This window comes from Pholis gunnellus, assembly GCF_910591455.1.
Source record: "Pholis gunnellus genome assembly, chromosome: 12".
Lineage (NCBI taxonomy): Eukaryota > Metazoa > Chordata > Actinopteri > Perciformes > Pholidae > Pholis > Pholis gunnellus.
Genome location: NC_136539.1, coordinates 12,189,705 through 12,211,141, shown reverse-complemented (window position 1 = coordinate 12,211,141; position 21,437 = coordinate 12,189,705). Strand labels below are relative to the sequence as shown.

The 21,437-nt window shown below is 41.6% G+C and overlaps 1 protein-coding gene across 1 annotated transcript in view; it reads right to left on the bottom strand.

Moving 5' to 3' along the window:
• The window catches only part of hs6st3b (heparan sulfate 6-O-sulfotransferase 3b), a gene marked incomplete at both ends in the record, with an annotated part of 53,342 nt that continues 31,905 nt past the window's right edge, over positions 1-21,437 (bottom strand). Inside the window, one exon of the mRNA XM_079170760.1 lies at positions 1-769. Coding sequence (XP_079026886.1) covers positions 1-769 — 769 coding nt within the window. The remainder of the gene's footprint in view (positions 770-21,437) is intronic.

Genomic DNA, 21,437 nt, shown 5'->3' with positions numbered 1-21,437 from the left:
TCACCAACGAGCCACTTGGCTTGTGTAGTCCTCAGTGGTGGCGGGGAAGTCCCCCTCACTCCCTTTCTCCAGCCCTCCTCCCCTCCTCCCACCTCCATTTCCTCCCCCTCTGTGTTTGGGCGACCACGGCCTGCCCTGCTCTTTTTGCTCCCTCAGCCAACGCCGCTCCTCGCGCCTCTTCAAGCGCACCTCCTGGTGCTCCCTCTGGCGGGTGAACTGGAAACGCTGGAGGAACAGGTCCTTGGCGTACTCGTACAGCTGCACGTCCAAATAGTTGAGCTCCTCGATGCGTCTGCGCACGGGCTCGCTCAGGTCCACGTTGGCAGCTCGCGTGCTGTTGATCTGCGTGAAAGCGGCGATGAAGCGCAGGCTGAACGTCCGCTCGAACAGGTACTGCGTCTTGCGTTGAAACTCGGTCAGGCCGTAGAAAGCCATGTTCTTCAGGTTGCTCATGGCGCTGCTCAGGAGGATGTGGTTACGCTGGCTCTCGTTCATGGAGGACAGGTTGTAGCAGCCCACCAGGCTCAGGTCAGCCAGCATGCGGACCTGCCGGTTGTTGGCGAGGTTGGACGGGCAGTTCATGAAGTCTATCAGGGTAACGCCGGACCAGTCGTCCCCATTGTAGCAGGTGGGCAGCTCGTCCTGGGTGGGCGAGCGTCCGTCGCACATATGGAGGGCGGTCTTCCACGTGGCCCCGCGCTGGACGTGCTTCCACTCGCTCAGGTAGCGGGAGACTGGGTCTCGCAGCATGGTGATGTAGTAGAAGTTCCTGCAGCCAAAAGAAACACAGTTAGAGAGCTGTGAGCACGTCATCATCACAGAGGGCTGCCCTGCGTTGTGCTGACAGACGGTGACTTTTGTCTGTGTGTGAAAACTTCAAGGTCGAATGCTAATTGGCAAACTAAAAATTCTCACTAATGAGATCATTACAGTTTCTATATGTTGCTGGAAAATTGCACCGGAATAAAGATTTTACAGAATTGAACTAGACGCGTTTCCATTCCACAGATTTCCCCCACCTGCCAACATGGAGAATAATTGGGAATCAAGACATATTGGGAATCCATGGACACACAGAAAGTGAGTCAAACTGACCCAACTAAATCCAAAACATGTCACTGTTTCAAAATAACGAGGTTTCAGCAAAGGTGCCTTAAATTTGTTGCACTTTTAACTGGGTATCCTATCAATCATTTGTCCCCCAATCACAGCGGTCAGAGGAGAAAACACTTTGAGCTGGCATTTTGGCGGTAATGTCTTTTTTAAACAAAGTGCGTCCTCAATCATTTCAAAAGGACAGTCACTGAACGAGGAAGCGTAATAGATATAGAAAACATTAAAATAGATTAATGCGTTTTTTGGCAGTGTCAACAAAGGGACATTCAAAGAGAGTAACATGTGAAGTAAAAGTAAGTAAAATGTATTTATATAACGCTTTTCACAGCCAAAAGTCACAAAGTGCTTAACACAAAAAGCAAAATGTCAAATATTGCTGCGTGGGTACAATCACATTTGATTATGGAGTTGGTATTTTGCTTGGGAGTGACAGCCCACACACAGGGGGTTTCATCTGCCCTTAATGCCACGGTTGAAGACCGCCAAGGAGATCCACTCTGCTGAACCGCAGGTATGTCAAAGTGCACTCTGATGGAAAACAAATATTGGACAGGTGTTGGCCAGGTAAACCTTTCCTAAGGTGATGTCCTGTGAGTGCAAGGTGAATATTTAATGACGTAACCCCCCTCCCCAGAGAACAGTGAGGGCAGATAAAGTGGAGTGTGGCGCTGTGATTTCACACTGACTCCAAAGCTGCTCTCGGTGCTGCTTCACTTCTTTCAGCACAACACACACATCCACACAGTCTCTCCCAGGAGTGGAAGTAAAAGAGCTACACAAACAGTCTCCTATGTGCTTACACTTTCTTGTCCTTCAGGGTTGGATTCACACTGGAACGTGTTGCCCAAACTTCATACAGGCTATTACTGTTTGCTTGGACTGTAATGTGTTTCTTTCACAACTACTTATTGTGTTATTGTCCTTACCAGTTCTGCTAAATCAGCTCCAACGCTGAGATTACATCATGGCCATTATCAGAGTCTGAGTCTGCTTCGGGAGTCTGTTCTAGAGCTGAAACAATTACACTGTTGATTTAATCGCCAACCTTTCGGATAATGGATTAATTCTTTTTCCAAACATTCTCTCTTTTTTATCTTCTCCAACTTGAGGATTTCACGCGTATTATTGCTGTATAGTTGTTGTTCACCGCATATCTTCGGGTTCCCAACCGCTGGTCACCTTACCCGCCAGATGGCTTGTTACACAGAACCATTTGAAACTGTTTGATAAAGGGCAGGTGATCGGATCTGTCGATCAAACTCTTGCCAAAGTCAGTCAGGAGAAGAGCAAATACATCTTTCCATCGAGAAACGCTTTCAGTTCTACTCTTTGCTCTTCTTCCGTTGAAGAAATATTCTTCAGTTCTGATATAACCAGTGCTATTGCAGCATCTAGGCTAACCTCAAGCCACTATTGTTGTTTAGGGCGAACAGTCGACTCTCTGTGTCGACACACACACACACTCACACTCACACACACACACACACACTTAAGCCACGGCCGTAGCTGCCAGTAGTTCCCCAGAGGATGCGGATTAGTCCGTGCACTGGCTTACCGGACACAAACGCATGACTTGAAGCCTGACAAGAAAAAGGATTACTTTATTAAGTGTTCTCATCAGTTTCCAAATCATCAAGATATTAAAATTCAAGCAAATTTGTGTTTTATTGCTGCCATGACAGGTGACGACAGGCTGTAAATTATCAGCACTTCCTCCGTGCAGAAAAATATGCTGTGTGTGGTGTAAATTTTAGAGGGGGAACCTCTTCTCATATCAATCATGTGTAACATTGAGAGAAGCTATTTGATTTATTCACAAGTGAAACAAGACTATGAGGCGCAAGTCCCAGTGTGGAAAAGACGTTGAGGTGAGATATGGACTTACTTTCAATTCTGGCAAAGCAGGTTCAATTCCAAACGTTTGAGTTGTTGTGGGCTGAATACAGGAGAATGTTTGAGTGTATGAATCGCAACTTTCTTGTTTCTGACTGAACAAACCACAAGAATGCCAAAAATATGTCTTGCGTTTATCTGGGGAAGAGTTGTCTTAACAGGGCCGTAGGAATCGTCGCCTCTGACAAAGTTACCCGACGTGAGTCAGGCAAGAAGCTGTGACTACAGCCCTGGTGGCACTAGCTGCATCCTGGCACTTGCTCCTGGAGTTGGCTGGCTGCAGATACATCCTCATTAGACTGTCTCTGGGACATAAACACATGCAGCAAGTGTTGTTTGAGTGCACCCGACATCCCAAAGGTCAGTTGTATGCACCATCAGTGTCAGAATGCATCAGGATCAGTGGGTCTGCAGAGCTGTCTCGAGGAGGCTTTCCCTGAGTGATACAGATGGCTGTCAAAGGTGAGGGGGGTGTGGGGGAGAGCCATCAGGCTTCTCGTACTGCTGGCCTGTGTTATCATCAGTACCACTCTTACAGTCAATTCAAAGTCAATAACAAAAAGTACTGTGAACACATGTTTCACTGCTGCACTGTAGGAAGCAGCTAGAATTAGACATCTTAAATATATACTGTAATGTATTCCCCAGAATATTTATTTGTGTTGGGGTCAAGTGTGAAATCTTCAGTCAGACTTTGGGGGTTGGACCAACCCAACCCGAAGAGACACATTTCTCAAACACTGTGTCTCAGTATGTTCTGTATCCCGTCTTCAACAGCTAAATGAAGGATGGATCAGTAAAACAGAACTAACGTGTACAGAGCGATAAGGTCCGGGTGCCAAAGACAATTCACATGCATGTTTTAAGAATTGCCAACTGCGTGTGTGTACATTTTGAGCAAAAGTACACGATAACCTGGTCAGTTATTACACAGTTGAGTAAAAAAAATCAACTGCAGAACGAATTTTCAAAAGGAAATATCTGAGCAGATGTGTATATCAACACCAGCAGTAACACTCTGGTTCATATTTAACATGCGATCAGTGATGCTGTGATGTGCATGGTACGTGGAGGATACAGAACCAAAAACTTCAACTGGTGAGTTGTGCAAGGCCGTTGTGCTCATTGTTACTGGTTGACGGGAACACCGGACATGCGGCGGGTGGAGGGGGAAAAGCTTTCTTCTACCTTTTGGAGGTATTTAGTAAATGGTCATTACAAATATTTGGGGGCAGAGGATTTGACCCCCTGTCCCATACTGCAATTACATGCTTGGTTGGAATCAAGAACCCTGCTGAACTCTCGGTAATCATGGATCAATATTGGATAGGAGACATATTGGAGCTCATTCCACCCGAGAATACTCGTCTCTAATGTAGCAGCACCAGCAGAACGATATCACTGGAGCACAAACTAAACGGGGGCCATTGAGCGGAGATCGAAGAGGAATTCAAAAGTGTGGATACAAATTGGAAACCAAAGCAAGCAATGGTGAGGGGAGCAGAGGACGGAGCTGCTGCAGACAATTATGACGCTGAATACGGAAGGTTAGTGTCATCTAAATTGATGTAGTTCGTGGATATGGACAGAGTTTGATAAATATGTGACCATGAGAAAGAAATATATTGATTTTAAGGTTTGTTTTGTTTGTTTTAATGTATTTATGGACAGACCAATAAGAAGATGGAGATTTCCATCCCTGGAGCCTTGTGAGGCTAAAACACAACCAGCTCCCTGTGAATGTTGTCACTATAACAGCCCCTAAACCCATAAAGGGACGGTTTTATCCCACAGCCAATGTCAGAGCAACAGACAACTGGGTCTTAATTGCCTGTAATTAACTTCAATGACACAATTTCAGCCCACTGCTTCTCGCTGATTGCATGCTGCTATAAGGGTCATTGTACTTTCAGCCTGAGTGTATGGTGTTTGGAAGCAGACGAACTGAATTCACTCATCAAGACTTTCATGTGTGGGAGTTGGATATCCTTGCAGGTGCTTGCGGGTGGGCCAGACAACAGGGACAAGCAGAACAATATCTCTCGTGTGAGCCGGGCAGAAAGTTGTTGAGAGCAAAGGCTAACACAGAGAGCAGTAAATAAGTAAAGTACGACAGTGGAACTGACTGATGTTGTTGGGATGTAGTGTGGTAGACACGGTGTGTGTGTGTGTGTGTGTTGTCAGAGTTTGAAGCAGCTGCTTTTGTGTAATGTAAAACTTCTACCTGTGTACAGTCTGCTGACTTCTCTGATTTATCCTCACAATGTAAGAGCCTTGATCTCTCTCCATTGCTCCTCTGCAGCCCGTGGAGCATTAAGGGAAAACTATTTTTTAAACACCTTTTTACTGTCATTCTCTTGAGCTTATTGCCTTTATAGAGTAGAACAGTCACAGTCGCGGGAGACGGGCATCACTGTGGATGACAGATAACATCACAGCTACATGGTACGCTGACTAAACCTGATTCATACGCAGTATATTCATGTGCATCTATCTATTCATAGAAAGCTTTTAAAGTCTATTTAATTATGTTCAGTTGTTGCTGTTTCTCTTTTATGCTAAAGGTCTTACTGTTGTGACTGTCCCTACAGTAAACACTGTTTTGTTTATCCTCCTAATGGCTTTTTGAGGCTCTTAGCATTATAAATTCCTTTGTTCTTCTTCTTTTTTTAATAGACATTTTCTTTTCTTTTTTTTGTGCCATTTTTGCAGCGTAACATGCAACAGAGGTCCCCTGACCAGATTCAAGCAAGAGACATTACAGTTATGTGCCGTGCGTCTTAGACCACGAAGCCACCGTAACACCCCAAGGATTTTACAATTAAGGCCATTTAGACTCATTAAAGGCAGTGAAGACAAATCATCTCAGTTAGCTTTTTACTACGGGCGATGGAGTGCTACATGAACACTACATTTTCAGTGTTTTGGGTATTACACATGACTGTGTTGTCCTGTCTGTGCTTGTCTCACTGCTTTGACTAGTTCAGTTGGAAAGAGGTGCCACATGTGTGTACATTAATCATGATTCAGCAGGTTTGGTATGTCGCTCATTGACGTCTGTTTCCACTGGTTAGAAAAACAGTCAACTGATCAGATAAAAGGGGATTTCGCCTTCCTACATAGCTGGCTATAGCCAACTGCTGCAGCTACCTCAAGAATAGAAACAGAAAAAAATAGTTACAAGAATGGATGAGGATTGACGCAGTTGTACGAGTTGACTCACAGAAAAATTAACTCGTATTTCTTAAAGCTTTGTGCAAAAAGCGTGGACTGATCCAACCACTACCATAGTTTCTGTGTCAACCGAAGAGGAAATCTCTGCAAACAATACGTCACATGTTTGTGACGGCAAAACAAGGGCTAAACTAAACAAAACAAGCCCAGTAATCAGCTAACATGAACACAATGTCAGGCTAAATGAATAAGGAGAAATTAAATAAAAATGCAGTCGGATTGTCAGGCTAGATTTCAGTGTTAATAATAAATACCTGAGGATGTTTTTCTCCCACACTTTAACCTCATTATATAACTGACATTATTGCTCTAATGAATATTGAACATTGAAGATAAATACTTATGACTTGATGTTTCAGGGGCTTTAAAGAGAAAAACAGTTACCCTTCAAACAAGTCCATGTTAACAAGTATTGCTGTTAAATAATTCTATTCAATTCTATTCTAATTCATTTCCAGGTCCACTTTACTGTATATCTGATACAACTAGCACAGAAGTATGTAGAATTGCAAGTATGTCGCATTGGTCACAAAATATGAATTCTACATTCAGTATCATCGCTAAAGAGAAAAAAAAATAAACCAAAGGGTTGAGATGAATGCTTCTAGAAGCACAGAGTAAAGGACACCAGGAGAACGAGGCATTCCTGTAATTTTGCACCTCACTTGACTCCTGACCTTTTCCCCACTCTGCTTCTCCTCCATGTCCTACATTAGTGTTAGACATTAGTGTTCCCTCCGGATCCATAACCTTTGCTTAAAGGTTGTCACATTAATCATGCTGCTGATTTCACTCGTCAATCTCCCTCTCCATCTCCTGTGTTTATCTCTCGCTATGCTGTGCATCATCTCTCCTCACTGCCCTCCACTTCAGACACTGCATATAAACAACCGTCACTCTCCTTCTTCACACCACGTTTTTTTTTTACAGCGACTCCTCATTCAGGTAAATCATGGCAATGATGAAAGTTTATGAGAGAGGAAGGCAACATGGTGACGTCTGATTGTATCTCATCAAACAATTTCAGGTGAAATCACAGAGGGGAACATGTTGCAAGCTGCTTCTGAAGGATTTTTATTTAAAACCATGGTGACCATGAAGTGTGTTACAAAACAAGGCGACTGAGTGCACTGAGACAGTTTATATAACTTTATCAACCTTGTCTCAACAATAGCACAGTTTAATCATGATTTCTATTGACATAATGAGGTAATGTTGTTAATTAACATACAGTATCTGGCAAGACGCAAAAATCGTTTTTTATTTGTTTCAGACAATCTGATCTTGAAGTACAGTATCCTCTCGTAGTGACATTATGGGACTTTTTAAATGTTTTTTAATGGTTTAGGCATTCACAGCACTTGGGTAAGCACTGGTTTAATGCAGAAATAGTCTGAAATGAATTGAATTAAATGTTAATTTAAAACAATATGAATATATATTCTATACTCACCTTGGGCTTTACGGTCCCAAGTTTTCTATCTATCTAACGTTTTATTATACCTTTTTTGCTGTCTTTCGTTCTGACTCCATTGATGTCTGTTTGCACTTGAAATGCTTTCATTTTTTGGGGCGCTCCGCTGTCCTTCACGCCACTCGAAATAAACCTTTTTTTCTGGGACCATAGTAGCCTAGAGAGGTGAGTACTACATACAATTTACATTGTCTTTGGGTGAAAAATATCTCTTTAACAAAAGCCATAATCTTTCCTAACTTTAAACCAAAGTGCTTTTGTTGCCTAAATCTGACCACCTCCTTAGAGGCAGATATAGGTAGCACTTCATTCACAAAAAACGTGTTTACCACTCTATAAATGTAGTTCTCAGGAGAGAGGGTTAAACCATATGGCGTAAAGTCTCCAACGGGTAGTATCTGGTTCTTTTGCCCCACAGCCCTCAAACATGACCCGAGCCGTACATCAGAGTCATGTTGATGTAGTCAACAGCAGGACAGAACAGGAATATGGGTATGCTAGTGGAACGACCTACCTCAGCTCTTAGTGAGGTCCATGTTTACTTCCTGTCAGCTGATGTTTATAAGATTTACATGATTGAAATCCTGATGGCTTGTTTGAAGGCACAGTTTCTGTGTGTATGTCTCCATTGATTGAGCATTTTGATACTTTCACAGTATTTAGACCTGCTTTATAAATAAAAAAAAAAGACATGAACATGTTCTCATTTCTTACAATATGTGACCTTTACGCTACATTTGAGGAACTGCTAAAGTGCTTTTTGCTCTGCCAGGATTGAAGGTAGGATGTTATGGTTTTACCATCAGTGTGGCCATGTAGTCTGGGGTGAAGCACTATGAATATACTGCTCCTATTCAGAACCAGCAAGTGAGAAAGTGACAATACTAAGCAGAGTGAGAATAATTGTTACATTCACCGGCATGCCAAAGCCGTAACCATTTATTCCATCAGCAAATAGCTGAAAAGCCTTCCCAAATGGCGTATGCCCACATCTGATTGTGTATTTTAAGATCTAATATACCCAATGGCACTGAACCCTTTGTTCTGTAGGGAAAAGCATAACCAGTCAGAGGCAAAGGACACAATCAGGTCTCTAAAGGAGGTTTCAATTTGCAGCTTCCTGAAAAAGAAAGAATAACCTTTAAAGGTAATGTGTCACCTACCAAATGCTGCGATCCTTTTATTGTGTTTTATTCATAGTTCATATCTGCCCACTGTAGTGCCAAGGACAAATGCTCAGACTTAGCTCTTATCTTTTTTTTAGAGCAGCAATGTCCACAAAATAACTTCCTCTTTAAAAGAATTCCCAACACAAAACATATTTTTTCTTTTGGTTTAGTAATATTTAAGGTCTTGTAATAAACCTTTTTGCAAAAGATACAACACATCCCAATATAGAGCTTCTGCAAAGTAAGACTCTGATCTGGACGAGTCTCTCATCCAGTCTATCAAACAACACAATAATATACTTTTGAGTCATTATTTACTGATAAATCACAAAAATAAATAGACAATCATTTCGTCTGATCTAATAAAGATTAAACATAAAATAGTGTCAAACACTGCCTTAAAATACCTGATTGCGTAAATGAATCCCCTCACTCCAACTCTCCACACTCTTAACAATTAACGTACAACCCTACAAACCATGACGCTTATTGTGGCAAACATGACGTGATGCAAATGAAAGCACAATAGACCTCACGGTCAATCTGACAAAGATTGACCTTGGTTTCTGTATATGCGCCCAAACCTACATGAAGAAAAAGGAAATTGCTTTGGAATAGATGAATGTTTCTAATCTATTCAGCAGCTAATTATGACGCCCCACATTGTGTGAAAAAGAAAGTGTTTGAGGGTTTCTTCGCTTGTCCTTGGCTTTTGTGCCTCTAAAATGTTTTGAGGCATTCTCCATTGCTGGGATGAAAGCGTTGCCGTTTACGTGTGCTGTATACAAACAGCAGATCCCGCATGCTGTAAGGTCCTTTAGACGTACGCCCCCGTAACAACGCCTGTGTGTGATGTGGCGCTGCTGCAAAGAATGAACAACATGCACTATAAACTCATGAGATATTTCAAATATGTCCAAATATCAAAATCTTCATCAACTCACGTTGACTAAGAAAACTTAACCTCAGTTCAACACTCAACAACTGAACAAACTCCATTCACTAGTAAGTGGCTCTTGAGTTAAGATCACTTTGTCATATCATAGAATCTGTTCGCCCACAATAAGCAGCCATTTATCACAAGGGGAATACATGTTGAGAGAGGGGATTTGGGGATATGTGCCAGTATTAAACAACTGCTATTGCTGTAACTGTCACAAATGTTTCTGATATTACTTGCACCAAAGGGATCATCAGGTCTCTTCAGCAGTGTCTAGTCATTCTTGATCAAAAGAATCCCGCAGGATGAATATTTGGTAGAGTCTAAGTGTTGCACTGAAGCACATTTTTGTCACTCAGATCCTTTTTGTGACACGCACTTCTGCATCTTGTTCATTACAATTTAAATATTCTCCAGCAGAGAGTACTGCTGGGCTCCGTCACGTGGTCGTCAGTGCGAATCCCGACGCTGCTGCCCGTGGCCCCACAATGTGCCGGGGAACATTTAGTCGGCTACTTGACATTCACAGTCTGCTTTCATTTGCACAAAAACCAATGCGTATGAAGGCAATTTAGCACTCTCATTAAAAAGACATAAACACCTCAGAACTTAATGGCATCTCACAGTAAAAGAGTGAGCCTTTAGAGTTGTGCGATTGCATCTTGAGATTGTCACAGGCTAAAAGTGGACGGCCTGGTATCGGCTCAGCGTTGGCTTTCTTCGCTGTTTGAAGGAACCCAAGCGTGCTGTCATCCAGCTATTTATCTGTGAAGTTCCGTAGCATTCAGACGTTGTGTGAGGTGTTTGGCAAAAGCTTTTGTTTTGCAACAATCACTTTCTAACTCTTAATCGTGTCTGCACAGATATAATGTAAAAAAACGCAGAGGAGGTCAACCTGTATCATTGCAATCTCAATCAACCACAAACCAGCATGTTACGTTTTGTTATCTGCCCCTTTCATTATAAAATCTGTCACAGGGAGATAATGCAGTTCAGTGCAAGCTTCGTAAAGGACGAGTCCTCTGAACAGGCCGGCTTCTCACGTGTGTACAGGAAGCATTAACAAACGCATTTGATTATAATTCATCTTGATCCGTGCATCTTTTACCACTTTAGAGATGCTACAGTAAGTGTTATGTGCTTAACCGTGTGAAAAGAAACACGAGTGCTGCATCATGTGATAAGATATTTAAAGAGAAATGACTTCTCTGGGTAATGACTTCCTCCATCCCCATGGTCTTTAACTTCATTAAAGGAACATTAATATTACCGGCGGTAAGACGATTGAGACGTACGAGGAACCCTCCTTCATCGGTCCACTTTATGAACGGCAACATTCCCAAAGCAGAACAATAAAAAAACAATCACAATATGCTGTGATAAACGGTGCGCACAAGTGTGGTGAGCTTTGAACGTCAATGCCGTAGATTTTGTTTCAGTTGTTCCTGCTGTTGTTTAATGTCTTCAGAGTGGGACAAGATGTGGGCTCTTGTCTGAATCCTCTCTTCGCCATCTCTCTGGTGAGGAGATGTCCTTGGTCTGTGAAAGCTAGCGCGTTACTCCGCATGCAAGGTCTCCGCGGTGCATCTCTGCATCTCTGCGCTGTCCCGTTTCTCTCAGACAGGATGAGAACGAGACCGGAGACATGCATTATTTGTAACCGATACCGTTCCTTAATGGTGTCTGCGCTCCCCATGGCGGCGCATAATGGACCGTTTTTGAGGTTCTCGGCGTCTTGTTCGACTTTTTGATGGTGACGGAATGGGGACAGTGGGTGTCACCTGGGAAGACACAAGAAGAACGATGGGACCTTTCATTTCCTTGTCAGGAAGCTGGCATTGCTAGCACTTGACATGATGTGCATACAAAGAGTGCTTGTACCGGGAGCGGCGGAAACAACAAGGGGAGAAATTGCCCTTCAAAAGGGAAACATTTCAGTCTTGTCTTTTATATGACAGAAACAAGATGAATGGAAAATGCCACATATGAAAGGGAAGGGCTCATTTAATAAATGGCTGTGAACATTTCTCCCACCAATAGTCATTAAAGACCCGTAACACGATGTGCTGATTTTACACATCAGTCTGTTTATAGGTTTGGGGGAGTACTGCAGCAAGCTTTTTGTGGCTCCAGAGGGAGCTGCGCAAAGTCAAGTGACGTCAGTGAGAAGACGACTCGTTTGAAAATGAAAACATATCTGTGAGTGTGGAGTTAGGAACAAGTGAGTTTACCAGCCCGCTTCTCATCACCTGCTTGGGTCCAGATGCTACTTTGAAAACATAGAAACCAGCACAGTCGTATATTGTTTATTCATTGTAATAGATGACTAGCAAATAAACAACTTTAACAAATATTCTAATATCAAATCAGATATCAGGGGGGGGACACATGCCACTTGAGGATAGCAGCCACAAGCACAACGCATCCAAATCTCTGTTGATTAAAATAGAAAGTGCAATGCCTACAATCACCTATTTCTATGACTGAAGGACTTCCTGAAGCTAAGACAACAATGCAGCAGCTCACAGAAAAAATCTCCCTGAGCTGAGACACAAGAAACCACTTCCGTTATTGTGGCGATGGTAAACAGAAACATGTACCGCCTGAGTGTGGAGTGAAGTCTCAGGTAACCGACTGCTGTATCCGAACGAAATGTATTTGGAGGTGAAATCCGCACACCCTGTTCAGATATGAAAATACACGGCAAGCCGGGTCATCACAGGCCTCTTTGCCTTTTGTGCTCTCTGTGATGTTAATGCAGCCCCGCAGTCTGGCACAAAGTTCTGATTCACAAACACAAACATGTGACCTTGCCGCAATGAGCAGCAGCATAAAAGAGCAGGGAGGGAAAAGAAAAGTCTTTACCAGGGGCAACACCTAAATTACAAGCTGTATGCTTTGGGAAGGATGAATGCACCTCTAGAGGATGCGGCTGAGGATGCGGCTGCGGGACGGCACCATCTTCACTCAAATCTGAATGGCTGTGTATCTTTAATGAGATCTGTCATCTCCTTTCAGATCCTGGGACGGCACCTGTTTGACCTCCTCTGCTTCTCAGGCAGCAGGGGACAAAGATTTAAGTGGCACTTAAGTGGTATTGATACAGCTCCATAACATGTGCAACAATCATCATAGATCTCGTATGCTACTTCCTAACGTCGCGGTATAGTTGAAATGCACAGATGTAACTCTATTTACTGCCACTTCTCAGTGGCGTGATTGGATACAAGTGTGTCTACGGGGGGGGGGGGGGGGGGGGGAAATGACTGCACAATAACTAAACAAGAAGTATAGGTTGGACAGGAAATCGGACTGTCCTTCTACATTGGTAAGTGAGTCCCTGCTGTCGTGAATGCGTTTCCTTAATTTTAGACCAATTAGACGTTGCAATATGACAGCACAGCTTCAATTATATTGATAGTGAGAATCCTCCTGTCTAATTATGCCCTCCTTTTAATCTTGCTCTCTCAAAGATCTCTCCAAGAGACAGCAGAGGAGGAGACAAGGCGTGTACTCGCACGGTCTATGAATTAATTATAAAGCCAGAGGAGAGACGCAAGTACACAGGCTGGCAGTGGAAACCACAGTACATGTCACATCACATAACACAGAGCTGGAGACACTGAGAGCTTTGCATGCCGCCACCAGAGTCTTAAGTCTCTCTGATACTTTCACGCATACAACTTCATCTTTTTTTCATCCGCTCAGTGCAGTCATTCAACATCTCAAAATCTCATTTAAATGCAGCAGTAATAGATTTTTTATCCTCTTTATGGAATTTCATTATCATCGTCACCACCATCACCATCACCATCATTGTCGGAGCAATACAAAGCTCTCCCTTTGGGCGAATAAAAGGTAGGAGGGAGAGGGAATTATTAATGATACCATCAACTATCCAAAAGCCCTGACATACAAATCTGGTGATACTACTTCTTGTTGGCTCCTGTTGCTGGATCTCGACACACTGTTTGAAGGCCTGGCTTAGGTTTGGAAATGTCAGTCTGTCTGTCCACCACTTCTGAAATATTACTAGTAGTTGCGCACCGGAACCCCAAAAGCACGACACAGAGACAGAGTTACAAAGAGTTAAATTGACTTAGTGTGCAGGCAGGGTCAAAACCGGGAGATCAGTAACTCGGGCATCCAAAAATCCAAAAAGGGGGCAGATCAGATATAGAAACCAGGATAAGGCTGGAGAGCTCGGCAGTAACACACAAGACAATCTGGCAGGTATCAAGTGCAAGTGAGCGGATCTAAATAGTGAAGGACTAGTGGAAGACCAGGTGAGAGGAATGAGTGATTTCAGGACCTGAAATGACAGGAGAGTTAGAGAAACAGGCAGGCAGGATTAAAACTATCTAAGACGTAGTGGAATGTGTGACAATGTTGGTAAATTCCACAATCTGAAGTGCTTTTAATTGAAATGCTTAATGAGCCAGACTAAGTTATAATGAATACATTTAATCAAGAACAATGGCGCTGATATTGATTCTCCGATCATATTATCTTACCTCTATTGACTGGCTGGTCTGTTTTATTAGAGCTGCACCGGCCGAGCGCTTCGCTTTGTGACCTCTGTGAGGAGGAATAAATACTTTCATGTCATTCTCACAAATACCATAATGTTACGATCAATACAACTTGCTCTTTCAATAACTACTTTAATGTGGTTCTTCCAAGTTATTGAGTGCCTGTAATAATGATACAGAAAAGTTTTAATTTCCTTTAATGGACATTTCTAATGGACAGACTCTTTCGCCAATTTAGCTGTCGGCCATGTTGAGCAAATTGGAGGAAAATTGGTGTGGAAACGATTCCCAGCACTAAAGAGGCCTGATATTGAATTGGCTCTACTTTTGCTTGATTCTTCCATTTTATTTAATGGATACTTGCATCTCCCACAAGCTACTACTTTGGACACAGGACTTATAAAGAAATACAGATTTCCAACATCTTAACTTAATATTGTCTTTGAGATTTGGTCTCCCCAGGTGGTTCCTGAAGTTGTACATTGAGTGCCTCTTAAATATTAGTGTAGCTGAGAGAGTCACGTAGATGAGGCAGATTATCTCACTTTCTGAAGCTCATTTTAGTCTCTGCTTGGCACAGAGGATTAAGCCAGCGGCACTGGAAAGGTTTTAACCATGGCTATAATCCCTGCCCTGCTGAGAGAGGGAGAGAGAGAGAAAGAGAGAGTATGTGTGTGTGTGTGTGTGTATGTGTGTGTGTGTGTATGTGTGACAGACTGGGAAACGGACCAGAGAGGAAAAGATGCTGAGTAGAAAAAAACGGTTCTGTTGTCAATTCAGAGATTTGATAAAAAAAATGATGAAGTCCTTTTTCAAGTAAAAAAGCCAAAGACTCTTATTTATTCATTATTTAATGTTTACTCTTATAGGGAGTTTATAGCATGACCCATGCATGGCATGTATAGCCGTCAGTAGATAGGCCTATAAAATACACACAAAAAAACTAAAAACAGAACAAAACTTCTCATATGGCAGCAGCTTTTTATTTGTCTGTGACAGTAGACTGATCATTTTGGGGGTTTTGACTATTGCTTATTTTCTGCAATTTAACAGACATGAAAATAATCAACAGATTAATCTGCGATTGAGTTCCCATTTACCTTTTATAAGCAGTATATAAACGTTAAATAAATAGTTTATAACACACTGTAATGTAGATATACATATGTGTTTATTAATGCATTTAGCTATCCTCCTATGGGCATACATGAATAGAGACTAATGTATAACCAGATAATAAATTACAATATTGTAAAACACAGTTGTAATGATATAAAATGTCTTCTTAGGAGAAGTTGTTATATACTGTATATTATTAAATAGGTATAGGTAGATAGATAGATAGAAGATAGATAGATAGATAGATATATAGATATTAGATAGATACTAGATAGATAGATACTAGATAGATAGATACTAGATAAATAGGTTGATAGATAGATAGATATACGACAAACTTAGTATCTGTCAGAGTTAAATGGAGGACAGAAGCTCTGCCTGCTTTGTTCAGCACACGTCGATATAGCTACTTATTAGTGTAATGAGCACTGTGTTCAATGATATCGTGGGGCTGCATTCTCGCCACTGTGTCTGTGCAATACTATCGCAGACTCAGGATTTAGTCTCATGGCTCAGACCTTGCTTTCATCACTAATATGATAACTGCAGAGTAAATTATTCATAAGCGATCACTGCTCTCATGTTTAAGGAACCATAGCTGTGATCAAATAGTGATGCTTTCTGTCAGCCAACTCTGGAAAAGCCTTTGATCATTCCAGCGAGGAAACCCGTGTAAACTTATTTATTCCATACAGTAAGCCATCATGTTAACGCCCGGTCTTTTTGTGACATGACAACTTGAAATAGTAATGAGATGGGTTTTTCTATTAACTGCATGTGCAGTGATGTGGGTCGTCCTTCACAAGGAATAATTCACGGTGCATTCCCAACAGCTGAGTTACTTAAGTAGATGTAGTTACTGAGTTGTATGCAAAAAATGTCCTCAAGGAAGAGAACGGGGAAGACGTCATCTTGTTAAACATGCCATCATAACATTGCAGCATTTCATGAATTCATTGTAAACCTGCCATTTGAAAAACTGAGATAAACAAGATCTACGTCTACAACCAAGTAGTACAAGTCACTTGATATCAATATAAACATTAAACAATACTAATATACATTGGTAATTAGTGCTCATTAAAGGCGTGTTTAACATCTCAGAAGCCACATACTGGTATACACATATTCAGTACGTGTAGAAACTGAAGGAAACATTGTTTTATCGAGCAGCCGTTCTACAGTAATGCGTATTAATAGTACTAGCACTACCAGTACTAGCTTAGCGCCGCTAACTGCACACAGCACTCCTGAAGTCCCATTTAGGTATTATCCAGGGTTCATACACCTTTAAAAACCAGGTGACTCCTGAATGTGGCGACTAGCTAGCCAGCTCACAAGACAAAACATGTCGCCTACATAAGACTACATTTGAGTTAGGCCAAGCTAAGATAGAAGCTAACTGCGGCCCCACATCTCCAGGCTTCGCACAAAGCTAACATGTTGGCTAACATGTCGTCCACCACGATAGCAGAAAGTCCTGCCTTGAAACTCTTCACTTTACTCTGCAGATTAAACAACTTTCGGAATTCAACACCAGGGATTAATTAAATCAGTATCGTATAGTGACACGAAATCTACAAAAGCTTGGTTATGGCTTTGTGCCCAGCTGTCCACTTGAGTTCTCCTTGGCACTGAGCGAGCAGGACGTACAAGCTGAGACTCTCATCCTGTGCAGAGCAGCGACCTTAGGCCTGTATTTACAGACACCAAACTCTTCCTCAGTCCGTCAGACCAGCGGGTTAATCAAACAACAGACAGTTATTTGGATCTGAGATGGAGAAGAATAAATTATTCACAACAGTGACAGACTTTCTGAAGCGAGCTGGCAGTGTTCATTATCAAGGTGGTGGCACGGTGGGTGTGTCTGCTTGCAAGTTGCTGTGTGTCTCTTCAATGGAAGGAAATAGGCTTCTTTCTTTGGTTGGAATTGAGTCATTTTGATGATTATACCGGCTCAAGAATCCTCATGAGTTATCAGCAGAATGGGTTCTAGCAATCTCTAAGTGTGATTGGCTGAAGTAGGTATGAGAAGCATTTGCGCAAGGGCAAGGCCTTTTGCGAGCAAAGACTTTAAAAGCTGAGAATCAAAGACATTCATTTTATTTAACACACATAAAATAACCCTCCAAATATTATAATTAAAAACAGACTGAAGCGACTTTCTATGATGAATACTTTCCTTTTCAACCAAACGTATGAATCTTATAATTACAAGCTCGTGATTTAGACCTCGGGGCTTATTTAGCAGCCAGTCTTAGAGAGCTATAAAACAACACAGAAAACACCAAAGAACAGCAAAACCATGTAACGCACAATGTTCACAGTGATGAGAATACTGTTAAGACTTCCTGATCGTTGCAATATGCAAAGTACTGAATAAAATGGAAAAGCAAGAGGATGAAGTGGAAATAACTGTCTGTATCTAATGAAATATTCAACAGGTTTATTTCAGTGAGGTCGAAGAAGGTTTTTTTCGATACACTTGGCCTCTGACTATGAGTAAAATAATCACCATGTCAGCATTATTCGCAAAGAAAGTGGTACAGCGAAAGAACAGTTTTGACTACTTCTCAATTTGTTCATTATTAAATGATGCCGGTAAAGGCAGAAAACACTGATCTCGTCTGGAAGACAGCGTGTTTGTCAGTGCTGCGGTTATGCCACATTAGGCAATTATTCATAAAGGCTTTGATGTGCGGTGTCAGACTGACGGCCGGGCAGACTCAACGCTCCTCTTTGCTCCACTGACTCCATCAGCCCAAAACCACTGAGCTGCAGTCAACCATAGCTCCGGACTGCTTCACCACCCGTCTTACTGCCAATCCTTTGCGGCTCACAAGTAGAATACTGTTCTGCTTATTAAGCCCCAATGTTTCATTTTCTTTGTAACATGAGAAACATCTAATATGGACATATCATTCATTTTTAAGAAACGATTACATGCAAATGACTTTGTTTGTTATTGTTTGGAAGCTTTGACTCGTGATTGGCCCGCATGTATGCATGGACACGCATACTAGTACCACTAGTACACACCAAGCTCAAACTATTGGATGGATTTCCATGACATTTGCTACACACACTCAAGTCCTCCTCGGGATGAATTGTCATCACTTTAGTGATGCTCTGACTTTTCCATTTAGCGACATCATCAGGTCAAAAACTTAACGTGTCCAAGACTTTGATTCATGACCAAAGTATTGGACACAGATCTGTTGTGTGTAGTGCTTAGTTGCAAATTGAGCATGCTAACACAAACACAAACTTATGTTTTTACATTTATATTTCAATTTGTTCAGTATCATTTAGACCAGATCTGACATTTTGATAAACTCCAAAGAGTTCACTTTTAGACGAGATCAGGAAATGTTTCAACAATTAGACAGGCCTACGTATTTTTTCGAGTACCCAAAAAAAAAGGTGCTTGTTGAGGTTAAGGCTACTTGTACAAAGTGGAAACTATATCAACATACATAAACCAAGACAAAAATATTTGTTTCAGACTTTTGTTTCAATAATGCTGCAGTGAGTTTGTACTCGTCTAAAAACATGGCAAAATGAGAAAAATAATTTGGCCTGCAGACATTTCTGTATCTTTAATGAGTCTCGTCTCCTGCAGTGCTGCTTGTTTCATTTATGGGGAGAAGAGTGTATCATTAGAAATGAAAGTCAGGTGCTTAAAACTGCTCTTAAAATCAATAACTGTTTTAGTTCCCTGCTAACCATAATCCGTGACTTTGTACCTCTTGCTAATGTTTAAGCATGTTGGACTACATTCTGCCAGCTTTCTGTTTACCATCTGCGACATTAAAGCTGGTATTATTTTCACCTCGTAGGTCTGTGTGTGAGTCATCACGGCTTAAGGTGTTCCTGGAGACACCTACTGTCCAAGGAACTACCACAGAGGCAGTTTTCAGTGTCTGTCTGTATGTCTGTGAAAAGATTTTGTCGAGGGGCGATAGCGTCACAACTGTGTGGGATGCAGTCACGAACCTTTGCAGGTGTGTAGTTGAGTTCCAAGATGGGTGTCGTTCGAGCAAGGGCACAGGAAGTGAGGTAGGCCCCCCCCCCCCCCCCACACACACTTTACACCCCTGGCGTCGCAGCTGGTATGATCCTATTGCAAGGTGGACCCTAGTTTCAGCTTTTAATTACTATTACATGAATAAAAAGTGTCAAAAATGATCAGTGGTACGAGTGAGACTTGATTGATGAGCATCATTTTTTGGGCTAATGGGCATGCAATCCTGTGTGTAATGTGCAGGTATTCTGGGTATTATAACCACATAGGTTTATTTTGTCACAGCGGCAGACAACTGAAGATGGTACTTCCATGTTGAAATTAACGGCACCACTGACCTCTTGTTTTGTAAATGGAATTCTATTGATTGTAAGAAAAGTGTTATCAGGGCTTTAAATGGCTTCTCTATCTGTTCCTCGGCCTCAGAGCTTTTTCAAGAGTCTGCAATTGTGAAATGAAGCCCCTGAAATCAATATGTGCCACAGTCAATTTTTACTCATTATCATCAAGATCCCGGGTATTATTAGGAGTCAATACCAAGGAAAATGCCTTCATCAACAAATACAGGAGTTGCACATTGCGGCCTGTTCAACTCATAATTAGCACACGAGATCTCTGCGGATATGAGCGCCCGCGGTCCAATGAGGGTAAATGAGAAAAATTCATCTCAGTCTGTCGTACAAATGCCGCCAAAAACAGAAACTTCATCTGCACTCACAGATTCATTGTATTTCAAATGTACAAATGTGGAATTTCCATTCCAATAAATTGAAGGAGAATAATAAAGTTGCAGGGGAAAAATCACATTTCCCCCCATTAGTCTGGATAATAAACAGAGTGTGCTGTCAACAGTTTTCACAAGAACTGTCTCTTCAGGACAAAGTTGCTCTTATTAAAATACTTTTCTTCAAAATAATATTTTTCAAAGCTGTGAGCACCACAAACAACATTCCACTATTCTCCATTATGTTGGGGTGGAAGCATAAAAACCCATATCTCAAACAACAAATACACCCAAAATGGCACAAGACACCACTGAACGTATAAAGTAAAGTGAACAAATTGTTTTTGTCATTTGGCTGGACTGAACTGTCTCTTTAATAAGATGAAGTTAACATGTATGTCCAATAACGTTCATAAATAAGAAATATGCTTGGAAGTCAGCTCAGCATCTCGTCTTTATAGTCTACAGTGACATGTTGATGTGAAATCTAATGTCCTCTGAATATTATGATGAATTTCTGGTTCGTTATTAAAGAGCCTCTTCTCCAGTAAACACTCAGTATTCATTACATTTTATTTTTTTAAATAATGCTTTACATACTAAAACGGGAAAGTATGGTCAGTTAATCATGGAGTAATGAGGGACCATTCACACAGTATGATGCATTGCTTTTCTTGAGAGGGAATAAAATAGTAACTTGTGTAATTAGTAAGTCGTTACGACCTTCTCACTTGTTCTTTACTAACTGCTCACAATTTTGTGACATTGTAATTAAGTGTTACCAATCTTGTTCGTGGAGTTGTTCTTGGTTTCAAGCTGTAAACCCTGTCTGGCTGATCTCCTCTTCATTGGGTTGACTCTGCTGTCACAACAACAAAACAAAGCCAAAGTTTCCACCTCTTGGTTCTGCTGGGTGTTTTTCCAGGGCTGGTCTGGGTCAGGGGAACATGGCCGCATCACGATCAAATGCCACAGGGTTGGAAAACCTATCAAACTGCTCTGTTTTGGGAGTTTCAACAGCATCTTGACACACTGGTCTTTGACATTAGTGTTGTGTATTTCAGAGCGTTTACAAAAACTATTAGAGGTTCTACCTGCAGCCCACATAAATGTGCCTTTACTTGACTACAACACTATATTGGCTCAACTCAAAGACTGGATGTCATCTAAAGCTCAGTTTAATCACACACAAAAAAAAAAAGATTAAAAAAA